The sequence below is a fragment of the Rhineura floridana genome, chromosome 3 (genome assembly GCF_030035675.1).
Source record: "Rhineura floridana isolate rRhiFlo1 chromosome 3, rRhiFlo1.hap2, whole genome shotgun sequence".
In the NCBI taxonomy this organism is placed as follows: domain Eukaryota; kingdom Metazoa; phylum Chordata; class Lepidosauria; order Squamata; family Rhineuridae; genus Rhineura; species Rhineura floridana.
The window spans coordinates 75,338,432-75,352,305 of NC_084482.1; the positions used below are offsets into that span (position 1 = coordinate 75,338,432).

The window sequence follows — 13,874 nt, forward strand, 5'->3', positions numbered from 1 at the left end:
TATTCATTCAAAGGATGGGACAGTCCACCTATATATCATATATTCTATGTTGTATGAACAAAGGGGTGGTCAAAGAGTGTTATGAATTAACCAGTATGCACAAGCAAGCTTGAGAGCACAAGCTCAACTGAATCCCGATTCTTATCCGAACATGGTTTTCTTTTCGTTGTAAGATCACGGACAAAAAAATAATGTATTTATTTCATACTGGTCAACTGAGGACAACAACAGTCGCAACAGCGAACCCCCGTGTTCAGTGCACGATGGAATCCATGTATTATATTTATTTCTATTCTAAATCCCCACTGAAAGCATGAAAACTCACACCCAGATTTCTTGGCAATAGCGTTTTTGCACTCCTCCCCCCCTTCTTCTGGATATACATTTTATTACTCCCTCCTCCCCAACTCCACCCTTTATAATGGCCATTCTTTGGAATAAGGAAAATCTCTATATTCTAATTTTAGAAGCCTGAGCCCTGATCTCCCGGCCTAGCCAATTAACAGAGCCACACAAAAGGGGTGGGACTATAAATCTTCTGTTAACCAATCATAGAAGCCTGTACAAACGTTCGGTTTCAACCTGACACTTTTGCGCAAGAAGGAGGCGGGTGCATATGTGGAACTCGTCATGACCTGAGGGCCAATAATGGCCCAGGTTTTGGTAATAGGACCAATGAGTGAGCTATAGCGGCCTGGGTAGCCAATGGTATGCGAGAGCGGGGAGGTGCCGCCGCCGCCACTGCCGCCTGCGGAGAGGGGGAGGAGGCGACACCGGGTCTGGCAGGGGAGGGGGGGATTCGGCCTGGCTGGGCCCAGCCGGAGCCTCCTGCCGCCTGGACCGACCGAGCGGGGAGAGCGCCCCCTCCCCGTGGGCCCAGCCCAAGCCCGGCCCCGCCTGGCCATGGGCAACGCGGCCACGGCCAAGAAGGGCGGCGAGATTGAGAGCGGTGAGTTGAGGGGCTGGGATTGGCGAAAGCCGGATCGGGAAAGTGGTGGGAGCTGCCGGGCCGAAGCGGCTTGGGTCTCAGGGGAAAGTCGGGCTCCGGGACGCCTGGGAAGCAGGAAGTGGGGTTGAGCCCTCCCCATTCCTCAGGCCCGGGTAGTGGGGGCTGCGGAGCGGTAAGTGTTCTTGGGGGAGTCGGTCCCAGAGAGCTGGAGAAGCGGCAGGGATGGCGGGGCGAGGGGTGTAGGGAGTCTTGCCTGTGAAGGCTGGCCGGCCAGCCAGCCTCAGGCGGGGCACCGGGGTGAGGGGGACGTTGTCTTAGCTGTAGCCACCGTATCTTTGCACCTGATGTCTTTGGAGGTTCTTAAGTCAGGCCCTTGCCTGGCCTCCGATGCCATAAAAGAGCACTCTCCAAGGGGAACGGCCGTTATCTGCACACCTTGCTTATGGGATTTGAGAGGCATCTGGTGGGTGGGTGTTGCTGTTGGATCTTCGGGTTGATCTGGAAGGGGTTTTGTGTTATGCGTCTCCGCCCTCATTCCTCTGGGAAACCTGCTAGTACGCTTCTACCACATGGAATCAGTCTCCCAAACTTTTTTCTCCGTGGACCGCTTGAAAATTGCTGGGGGTCTTTGCGGACCCCTTAATGATATTTTTCTGCCTGGTGTAACAATTGTAAGTTTCTCTGCTGGATGCTGTAATATTTTTAATTGTATGTGTATTGCGTCTTTTGTTTCTTACATTGTGTTTTACTGTGTTACACTTTGAATTTTATAGAATTCAAAGTGTAAGTGTTTTTCCCAAACATGCTGCCGACCACCTGAATGAAACTTGCAGACCACTGGTGGTTCATGGACCACAGTTTGGGAACGTTTGCCCTAGAGTATTTATTTTAATGCTTTCTCCAATTCGGTCCACATATGTGTTTATTCAAGGTGGGTGGGTTGTAGGATGGAAGAGCCTATGAATGATTTGTCTCCTCAATTTTGTTTTTGTTTTCTGGCTGCACTGCTCTAACAAAATCTGGCTTATCTGGTTGTGCCTATGGACTTAAAAATTGTTGACATTTACTTTGTCTATATTTGATATGTTAGTTATCTTGCCCAAATGTATAAAGCAGATCTAAATATGGAAAGTAGCATTTTTCTTATATCTGAGGCTGTTTAGTTAACTGTGTCTGGTACTGAATATATGCATTAAAGCTAATGGTTTGCTATTGCTTTTAGGCAGGTGTGACAGGTTCCTGTTCATAGACAGCTCATCCTGTTAAAACACAAGTGGAAGGCTACTTAATTCAGGAGAGACAGACGGATGTATCCTCTGCGCCCCACCCCCTAAAGGAAGCTGCAGAATGGAACTGCAAACTGTTCAGTCAGGGAAGGTGCCCTCAGATGGAAATACTAGCAACAAAGCAGAAAGTATGCATATAGCTTACTAGATGGAAGACAGTGAGGTCTACTTGGATTGCTTTCATGGAAGTGGAAGGCAGGATTTTGTAGCCGTCAGCAGACTTGCAGGACAGCAAAAAAACTAATACTGGAATGGGACCTCATGAAAACCATTTAAAACTTTTTTTCTCTTTGAGGTTCCTTTCCTCTTACTGGTCGTCTTGGAGGAGCTTGTGGTATGCAGGCCTATTCAGTTACTTTAGGTTTTCCTGCCATACTGCATCCAAGCAGTGGGCCTGCAAAACCCTGCTTTGTCTTCTGCACTAGATGATTCAGGTCTTTTTTCTTTTTAGTACTGATGCATCTCATACCCTTCTATATGCTTTTTTATACCAGCATTCTTAAAACCTGGGCTTGTGCTCCGGTGTTTATAAAAAAAAGTGAAACAAAGATACAGAGGAATAACGAGAAATAATTAGTACATGAAATGAGAAGTCCACCACAGCAGAATATTCAACCCAAGACTCCTAGGTGCTAGTACTATGCTTTAATCATGGAAGCGCCCATCATTCTTAAAGACTCCCGCAAAGCAAGAGAGGAAGATCAGGGGGAAAAATCCATATTTCAAGTGAATGTGTATGGAAACTGCAAAGGAAGAGCTAGGGCTTGGCACACTGGTGGTACATGCCCTGGTCACCTCTCGATTAGACTACTGCAATGTGCTCTACGTGGGGTTACCCTTGAAAACGGTCCGGAAACTACAACTGGTGCAGAATGCGGCGGCCCGTTTGCTTACAAACAGCCGCTGCCGTGATCACATCACACCAGTGTTATTTCATCTACATTGGCTTCCAGTTGTTTTCCGGGCCCAATTCAAGGTGTTGGTGTTAACCTTTAAATCCCTATACGGTCTTGGCCCAGTTTACCTGAAGGAGCACCTCCAGTACCACCAACTAAGCCACCCGACTAGATCAGCCACGCAGGGCCTTCTCTCAGTCCCACCAACGAAAACAGCTAGGTTGGCGGGGACTAGAGAGAGGGCATTCTCAGTGGTGGCCCCCACTCTCTGGAACTCCCTCCCGTTTGATCTTCGCCATGCCCCTTCCCTGGATACATTCCGCCGAACATTAAAAACTTGGCTCTTTGGACAGGCCTTTGGGATCTCCGGAGTGGGCTAATTTTTTTCATGATTGTTTAAAATTGTTTATTGATTGCCCTATAGTGCTCTATACTGCTGCTATTTAGAATGGATATTGTTGACTGCATTGTAATTTATTCTGTATTTATATTGTATTTTATTGAATTTCAAGGTGTACGTCGCCTAGAGTGGCTTCGGCCAGATAGGCGAAACAAAAATTAAATTTTACTTACTTACTTACTTACATCTCTGCCTGGAATAAGTGAGCTCTCCACTTCTGGTGCATGTTGACTCAGTCCTTGTACCAACATGTTGTCCTAAATCCCTTCTCAGAAGTCTGGATAGGATACAGGAACACTGACTGCTTGTCCATTATTACTCTGTCCCCCTGCCCCGCTTCTTTTACTTTGTGAACAAAATCCCATTATGATTGGTGCTACTTGGACTGAGACTGTCCCTTTTCCAAAGAGATTCCTTTACCAAGTAGCTGTATGACAGGATTATCTCTGTGGTTTATAATGATCCCAGTAGACAGAGAAATGGTCAGGACACATAGCAAGCATAGCAGTTGCTATCCCTGTATGATTACCTTTTAAGGTACTTGTAGATATTTATTGCCACAGTGTTGGAATACCCAGTGTTTTAATGCATTAATTGTTCTGTTCAACACTTCATTCATTGTTACAGTATGCAGGAATTTATATACTCTATATTAATATTGAGATGAGCCAATATTTTTGGACTTCCTGAACATCAGATGCTTGGTTCGTCTTCCTTTTATTAAGTACAAAGGAAGATAACCAAAGCAAGAGAACTCAACTTTTTATATTGAAAATAAATGGTGCAAATTAATAACTTGTGCTGTTGTACTTGTCTTGTAGAAACATGGCTATATTTATGTTTGATTCTAAACCTCACATTTCATTTTTTTTATGGAATCTCAAATTTTTTTTGAAGGGAAGTATAGGTAAGGAAGGAACGATAGGGAAACATGATTGGGAACTGCACAGACTTGTAGATACTTGTACACAGCTTAGGTGTTCTGCTTACTTGAACAGTGGTTCTTTGAAAATTTGTAGAATAGAGCTTTATTAAGCAAACTTTGTGTCAATTCTGATTAACTCAGAAGGGGAACAATCATAGGGATGTATTCAGTGTAGCACTTTAGGGGAACAGTCTGTTGGTGCAAGGGTTTCTCCTTGTGCAATGGAACATTCTCCTCCTCTCCCCGGCACACCCCCTAAATCTGTTCAGGGGATTCCCCCAACTCCCTTGTGCAGATTTGGGGATAGTGAGGGGGGGAAGTCCTTTTGCGCATGTGGAAGTCATTCTGCTTGTGCAGTTATGTAGTTGAATACTGCCCCCAGTATTTATTTAGCTCTTTTTTTTGAGAACTTGACTGACTTTTACAAGATTATTGTGATTCTCTTTCACTTGAGGTTTTAAAGTTGAAACTGGATAACTATATCTTGCTGTTCCTCTAAGGAGCTCAAGATGGTGTACATGGTTCTCCCCAGTTTTTCCTAACAACCCTGTGAGATAGTGATTGGTCCAAGGTCACTCAGTGAGCTTCATGGCGGAGTAGCGATCCAGCCACATTGCATGGAGGTCCTTTACAGCTCTGTAATTATATGTTTAGAACAGGGGTAGCTAACTTGTGACCCTCCAGATATTGTTGGATCCCTAACTTGCATCAGGCTCAGCCAGATGCCCACTGAGTATTGAAATCCAGTAACATCTGGAGGGCCACAGGCTCCTTACCATGGTTTAGAATGAATAATTCAGTGCAAATGATAAATGGATGTTCATAGTTTAGTGGATAGATTGGAAAAATGCAAATGCTCTTTGTAGACCCCTGGCAAACTTTAGTTATCAAACATCCTTAGAAGGCTCTCAAAGGTGGAGTGCTGCTCAGAAGTGGTTAAGTACAGGAGCAGGTGGTATTTAAGGTACTCTTGCTTGCTTATTGATCAATTTATTTTTATCAAAGAAAATGTTGTCTTAGCTGACACACTGTTAGTATGGTAAGTAAACTTAAATGAGTTGTACAGAGAACCATGAGTTGCTTGATAAACAGAAATCCTTCTAATGCATCTTAATCCTCCCAAACACACAGACAATTGTGGGTGCAAAAATGACTAGGAAACATTTTTGTTGAAAAATAATGGCAGACATTGGTCAACTGGCCTTCTGATAATTGGGATTGTATCCAACTGTCTCTTTGGTCTAGCAGAGGCTTCTCTGAACAGAAAGGGGGTGAGGAATTTTGCAAATCCCCCCGTTTCCTTCAGCTGTGATCCTGTTCTAAGGAGGCCTCCAAACTTCTGTAGTAGGTGGGGACTGCAGTAGGCAGTACAAACAGCAGTGATGCATGTGAAAGCGTAAAAGATATATTTCTTCTTCCCTCCATGTGTTGTCTTTCTGTTAGACTGTACGATCTTTGGGGCCTGGATTGGTTTTCTGTTATTTTGTCTGGTGTCATCTACACAGATAAAACTACATTAAAAATAGGCTGCTTCACTTCACGTTTGAGAATATCCAAGCCCAATTTTAAAAGCCATGCTTTGCTGTTCATTTCACTTCACAGAAGGGCACAACTGCTGAATGACAGCTTTGTCTTTTAGCAGCCTTTTCCAACCTGATGCCCTGCTGATATTTGAATTACAGCTCCTGGCATACCTGACCATTGCCTATGATGGCTGAAGCTTGTAGCCCAAAACATCTGGAGAGTCCATCGTTGGGAAAGGCTTTTTAAAAATCCAGCTAGTATTAGAAATGGAGTTGGTTTGTTTGACTTTGCAGATCTGTGAGTCTGACACTTGCAAAAGTCACATGATCTTGGTGCTGTATAAAGTGAAGAGCCAAGGCTTCTGACCCACTGGCAGCATTTACTGGTAATCTGATTACAAATAACGTTTTTTGCTTCTAGGAAGCCTTCAGATTAGGTAAAGAATGTGAATACAGAGTCCCTAAAAAATTACTAGAATGTAGAGAATTGGTTTTCGAGTGTGTGTGTTTTAATATAACATCATTTAACTACCTCATTGCCCTCAAAAGGGCTCCCATGGCCTTTGTAACATTCACATGACAATAAAACAAATGGTTAAATCAGAAATCAATTAGAATAAGCCAACAAGCAAATCCAGGTAGGAATTATAGCAAGCAGCAAAAGAACTCCTTGGAGGTGGGGAAAGGTACTGAGAGTAGGATGTGATTGCAAGTAAGAAGTTACCTCAGAAGATCTAGACAGGAAAACGTAAGAAACTTTTATGTGTATTTGTTGTTGTTGTTATGTGCCTCCAAGTCGACTGCAACTTATGGCACCCTATGAATCAGTGACCTCCAAGAGCATCTGTCATGAACCTCCCTGTACAGATCTTGTAAGTTCAGGTCTGTGGCTTCCTTTATGGAATCAATCCATCTCTTGTTTGGCCTTCCTCTTTTTCTACTCCCTGCTGTTTTTCCCAGCATTATGTCTTTTCTAATGAATCATGTCTTCTCATTATATGTCCAAAGTATGATAACCTCAGTTTCATCATTTTAGCTTCTAGTGATAGTTCTGGTTTAATTTGTTCTAACACCCAATTATTTGTCTTTTTTGCAATCCATGGTATGCTCAAAGCTCTCCTCCAACATCACATTTCAAATGACTTGATAGTTCTCTAATTTGCTTTTTTCACTGTCCAACTTTCACATCTGTACATAGAGATCAGGAATACCATGGTCTGAATGATCCTGACTTTAGTGTTCAGTGATACCTCTTTGCATTTGAGGACCTTTTCTAGTTCTCTCACACTATAAAAAATTGAAATGGTTTCCTTTCCCATGTAATTGGTACTCAGTTCTTCCAAGGCTGAAAACAGGTCCCAGCAGTCCTTGCTGTTCTCATTAGGTTCTACTGGTTTTGTGACTGAAGCAGTCTTCAAGGAAGGGTTTGATGTACTTGGGTTCCAGATGTGTTAGGGTTCTTGGGGTTGTTAGGTCAAAAGTGTGAACTCACATAGATGGTGATGAAGATGGGGAATTGGAGCACTATTAAAGATCAGAGTGAACTAGCAGGTAGTTTTGGTAAAACTGGGAATCTGAAAGAAAACGTCAAAGTTGAGGAGATTCCAAAGCAAATAATAAACTTTGAAAGTTTTGTGTGCTCTGAAGCTGAAGTGTGGGGCACCAATTATGACGTGCCATGGACCCTTATTTTCTGTGAAGTGGTTGTAAGGTAGGTAACGGGTAGTAAGGAAGCAACAACTGTTCATTCCTATGAGTAGCACACAGTCTTGAGGCCACTTCATACATCACAGATTGAAAGTACAAATGTGTGAAATGTTTAAAGGTAAAGGTGTCCCCGCACTTATAGTGCGAGTCGTTTCCGACTCTTGGGGTGACGTCTTGCGACGTTTACTAGGCAGACCGTATATATGGGGTGGGATTGCCAGTTCCTTCCCCGGCCTTTCTTTACCCCCCAGCATATGCTGGGTACTCATTTTACCGACCACGGATGGATGGAAGGCTGAGTGGACCTTGACCCCTTTTACCGGAGATTCGACTTCCTCCTTCCGTTGGAATCGAACTCCGACCATGAGCAGAGCTTCGGCTGCGTTTAGCCATATAATTTTGAAATGCCTAATTAAATTTATATTTATTCAATTTTTTCAGAAAGCTGAACTCAAAGCAACATACAAAAACAAAGTATCTGTTTCATTGCATGTACATGTTCTGGGGAATCACAGCCAATGTAGTTCGCTGCTATGTGTACACACCGTATAGGAGCATATAACTGTTTCACGCTTAATGGTGTACACCATGAATGCCCTTTCAGAAATTGCTACGACACCCTTAGTTTTCAAATTGCTAAAATTAACTGGGTCCCTACTCTACCTGTAAGCAGTCACTGGTCAGTGTAAAAATCTACTCTTTGCATTTGCAGTCAAGATGGCTGGTTTAAAATGTGTTTAAATAGTAAGTTGCTGCGTTAATGAACTGGAGTATGAGTCCTTAGCAACCCTCAGTTCAGCCCTTTATAGAAGGGATGATTTCACACTTGGTTGTTTTGTCTTTTTTTTTTAGTGTGTGAATACTTCATAATTCTTAGCATTTATGTATTAGCCATCTCTAAAGTTTTTTAAAGCAACTTAAAAGTAAAGTGCTGTCTACTTCATTCTGTTGGACAAGGTTGCCAACATCTTTTTCTGGCAGGATCCCTATCCCTTTAATGGCTGTGTGACAAGCAGACATCCAGCAGTGGAATCTTCCCAGAATCACCAGCTGAATTTCTGTTTATAGTACTGCTGTTAAAATGTGTAGGAGCTCTTTCTGAGAAAAATACTTGGTAGCTCAAGTCCTGAAGCAGCAAGGAACAAAGCACTTAATTTAAAATTCTATATTGCTTTCTGAAATGTTGCAGATGCCAGGGCTGTGGAGTCAGAGTCGTGGAGTCGGAAGCAATTTTGGGTGGAGTCGGAGTCGGTAGAAATGTACTGACTCCGGCTTCAAAATAAATTTTGATTGACAAATTTTTAAAAATATAAATTCAAAATGTCAAAGAAGCTTCCCATGAAGTCAGCTGTAGTTGAGTATTTCACCATAACTCAAAATGGAAAACATCTTGTGTGTCAGTGTATGACACAGGACCCAGATGAAGACAAATGCTGTGATGCCAAGATCAGCGCATATTCAGGCAGCGATAAAAATGCTCCTATGAGAGCTTCCAATTTAAAAAGACATTTACAGCCCTTTCCAGGGCTGTGGAGTTGGAAGCAATTTTGGGTGGAGTCGGAGTTGGACAGTAGAAAAATAGAGGAGTCGGAGTCGAAGGTTTGGCGTACCAACTCCACAGCCCTGGCAGATGTGTTAGTCAGGTGGGCAGTTTTTGGGGACCAGTCACCAGAACTTTCAAGCAAGTAGCTTAAAGAAACAACCTGCCTCGTGTACCCAATATCTGTGAACCAGTGTGGCACTTCTGGCATACCAAAGGGCTTGCATGTGTCCAGGAGGGCTTCCAGCTGCTGTCTTTCCTCACAGCAACACCCCATGCCACACTGCAAAGCTGTCCTTCAAGGCTATACTTTTCAGTATGTATTTTTGTCTGAATTGTTGGCAAATACACCAAAAAGAATACTGAAGGACAGAGCAAAGGCCATCTTAGATTCCTCACTGCTGATTGTTTCTTTAGGTTAAGCATACAGTATAGATTTCAGCGCCCCCAATGTGGTGGCGGTTTGATGTAGGAGGCTCAGCTTAAAATCCTTGGGAATTAAAGTCACTTTGAAAAGATCTCTGTGTGGGATGCTTGCCACCTCCTTCCTCACTGATGGGACCCTCCTAGCCACCTTTTTCCTCACTGATGGGACCCTCCTAGTTCAGCATGTTACCCAAACCCCAGAAGGATGAGCAACACCTCCAGGCTTGTTTGGAGATCAGCTCAGGAGGTCCTCCTTTGCCTCTTCCTATTTCTGCCTTTTATAGGTTCTCTAAGCTGTGTCCATTCCTGTTCCATTTCCCACCTTTCATCTTGCTGAGGTCCTTCCTCCTAAGTAGACCTTTGCTCACATACATGTTATAGCTATTGCTTCAGACTTGGGAAATGTTTTTGGCCCCCGTGCTAGTAACTTCATGCTCCCTTTCTCCTAGGCTGACTGCCTAAAAGACATGGTTGACTCTTATACTGCCTCCTTGGCTGGTCTGCTGTTCAGTTAGTCCTCCAACATGCCCATCTAGCTTCTTTTCTCTTTACCCCAAGCATCGACTTCATCCTTTTGCCTTGTGGTTTTAGTGCAGTGGGAGCTTCCACCAAAATTCCACAATCTGTAAAGTTTCTGTGTACTGGTCTAGGAATATTGTGTGGAAAAGGTTGCTGGAGAAGCCCTCCCCCCCCCATAATAATAGAACCAGAAGCTGAATATTGGAAGAGTCAGGACAGACAAAAGGAAGTACATCTTCATACAGTACATATGAAATTTAGTTAAACTATGAAATTTGCTGTCACAGAAGTAGTGATGGCTTTAAGAGAGTTTGGACAAATCCATGGAGAATAAGGCGATTAATGGCCACTAGTCATGATGGCTGTATACCTTTGAATACCAGTTGTTGGGGAGCACAAGAGGGAAGGGTGCTATTGTGCTTGTGTCCTGTTTGTGGGTTTCCCATAGGCATAGGAACATAGGAAGAGACTGCGGAATCAGGCTAATGGCCTGTCTAGTCTGGCAGTAACCGACCATAGCAGCCAACCAACTGCCCATGTTGGTGAGTTTGATCTCTGCTAGCTTGCTTTTGGAAGGGGGGTGAAGGACACTCCAGGAAATGTTTGTGCAAGACAAGCACAGCAAGACAAAAATATGATGTTGCTTAATTATTTTCTCATAAATGTTTTAAAACTGATGGGTACAGGAACAATTCCCCCCCTCCAGTTTTAGTGTGTAATTGAGGTAGAATTGACATTTCTCAGTGAACAGGTATGGGTGAGGATGCTGAGCAACTGCTGGATGCTGAATTTAGTCCCACCCACAGACTGGAAGTATTCATTTCCTGTTCAACCTATCCTTCTTGGCATTAGGTTAATCAGGAGGTGATTTCAGACTTCAGACTGTGAGGGACTCTACTAAATCATACGCAAAAAGAGGACACACTGATCAACCTCAACCTCATTATGTTGAAATGGAGAGTGATGCTGTTTAAATGATGGGGAAGTTTTGAACAAGCTGGTTCAAGTGACCACCCCCTCTTTCTAACTAGTAGCATGCCCTATACCTTAGTGGATAAATGAGGGGGTATTACAAATTAGTGGACTTGTAGTATTGGCAGGAATAGGGAGGGTGGCTTGGGCATCCACAGACACACTCTTTAGCTACCTGGATACAAAGAAAAAAATTAGAGTATGAAGAAAAAATTACCACCTTCAAGAAATCCATAGATTGTGGAAAACGTTGGGAACCTTAGTATTACTATTCACCTCATTACAACAACTTTGTGGGGAAGGCTAGGCTGACCCAAGTTCACCCAGCAAACTTCATGGCTGAGTGGGGATTTGAACTTGGGTCTTCATACTTCATAACCGCTATGCCACACTGTCTTTCAGTCTGGTTGAAATTTTTGAGCAGTCTCCAGCTCATTGCAGTAGTCAAGCCTTTAGGCGGCCAAATCCTTGGTTTACAGAAATTGGCACAGTTGACCCACCAAACAAAAGGCACTCCTTTCCACAGATGCCCCCTGACCTTCTGGTAAGAAGCCACCTCTTCCCTTGAACAAAACAAAATAGCCTATCAGGTGAGAGATGGCAGGCATGTGTGGTGAGGCTCTCACATTGGCCAAACCCTCCAAGTCAACAGGATATCATCGATGCTCAGACCAGACAGCGTAGGAACTGATGTGCTCTGCTTACATTTCTTAAAAGTATGTGACAAAGGCAGACTCCTAGATAATTAACTTTGTCTCAGAAGGGTTTGATCCTTAGTCTTGTTCCTTACAGTGTCTGTTTAGAGATCTTTAGTGGACTGTTTCTCCTCCCCACCCACCCCGCCTCTTGGAATCTGTCTCACTGAGCACTGATAAGCAGTTGTATGGATTGGACCTTCTAGGGAGCCATAGGTGAAGTGCAGAGGAGCCACATTCCAGACTGGCAAGATGGAGGCTGGAGGTGAGGGGGAGTGGGAGCCTGAGTAGCCAGGGGAAGAATACAGGCTTGAAATCTATTACACCAGCCCTCTGAGGCCAAAGGAGGGGTGTTGTGAATGAGTAGCCCTGATCTTAGTTCCGGGGAAGGGGGAGGGAAATCTGACTGGATCAGTGGAATTGAGAAATGGAGATCTTTTCCACTCTAATGTGAGGTGGCTCCAGTTTGGGCCTAAGCAAGGGACTTAGGAAGGTGAAGAATGGCTTTGATGTACTAACTGGCTTCTACAGGCTGATAATTTAAGAAAAGGTAGGCCTTTTGATTATAACATGCTCTTCAGTCTAGTTTAACATAATCCTGTCTGGTTACTCTTCCTTGTCTTGACCTCTGTGGGCTTGCACTGTGGCAGGTCAGAACTGGTAGTAATTCAGGTTTATGTTCCTTTAGGGAGAGAATTTTATTTCTGTTAGGGCTGTTTGTACAAGGCCCTAAATATTTGTGAAGATGGTAACTATGGGACTGAGTTCTTTGAAGTGGAACTTGGCAAATGGTGTGTTCACATTTTGAATTCCTGTAGTGAAGAAATAGCATTATTAGCAGGGCCAGTTAATGACCCAGGAGCCTATTCATTCAATTATTTTAGCAATGATTGTGCAGAAGGGTGGTAGTTAATTCTGAACATCTTTATATTGAGATGTTACAGTGGGAAGCGTGTTGTAGTTCATTTACTGTTGAGAGAGATGTTTTTTCTAAGAATTGCAGGAAACTGAAGTCAGCTTTTCTTCTTTTAAGCATGGAATGCTGTGCCAGTTCTCCATGTATCAAAAGCAGTACTCTGGTGCTATGAAGAAGTAGGCTGCGGAGCTTGAGCTCTGTTGAGAAGATGTGTGCAATGTTAAATTAGGCTTTTTTGGAAGGGAGGATGAGTTTGTGGACTTGTTGGCAGACTGGAATGGGAATTTTGGGAAGGCATGGAAGATAAAGAAAGAAGGAGCAGATCAGTCAAGATACAAGGTGAAAAAGAAGACGGAAGTGCCATTAATCTTAGAAGAAATATGTTTTATTGTCTAGTGAATTTTGCTAAGGATGTGTTTAAAGAAAAACAAAGCAAATGGAAATATATAAAAGTGGAATACTACTGGAAAGTCTGGGTTTCATAAAAACTCTTATTATAGGTCTTAATCTCAGTTCTTTCTTTTGCTATACTTGTGCAGTATATAGATGATTTATTTTTATGGCTAGGAGAGAACAAAAAAGATTACACAGGCAAAATTGTCAATCTTGTTCAGCATCAGGGCCATACTGAAAATATTTTCTGTAACTGGGGCAGCAGTCAGTCGTACATTTATAGTCAGTAGCCATTATATGGGAGGATCACCAGCTAACTTCTGAATTTTGCTTGTACAGGCATAACTGATAGGACCTTTTCTAGAAAATTTCATATGTTAGACTGGTAATGTTACATTATTATAACTTCAGTCTTTCCCTGTAATTGTCAGAACAATATTAGGATAATAATGCTTAGGTGAAATACTACAGAGTGTTTAAATTTTGTAATCCATCAAAAAGATATTGGAATTAGTGGAACAGGCAACACTTTTAAGGAGTTTTGGTAATTTAATTTAGGAACTTGCAACATGTCTGCAGTAATGTGATCTTCTCATATGACTTTCCATTGCACTAGTTTGCTTCCTAAGGCAGACTCCCTGGGGTTCACTTCAAATGAATTGGTAGCTTGTGATACAGTTGTATTGCTTGACTCGGTGTCCATTCAGCTTCCAAGAGCCAATGTATG

At 43.0% G+C, this 13,874-nt stretch overlaps 1 protein-coding gene across 1 annotated transcript in view; it reads left to right on the forward strand.

Annotated features, from left to right (window-relative positions):
- Positions 1–690: 690 nt before the first annotated feature.
- The window catches only part of LOC133380086 (cAMP-dependent protein kinase catalytic subunit alpha-like), a 65,728-nt gene continuing 52,544 nt past the window's right edge, over positions 691–13,874 (forward strand). The window contains 3 exon segments of the mRNA XM_061616638.1: positions 691–755; positions 757–884; positions 887–949. Coding sequence (XP_061472622.1) covers positions 706–755; positions 757–884; positions 887–949 — 241 coding nt within the window. The 5' untranslated portion in view covers positions 691–705.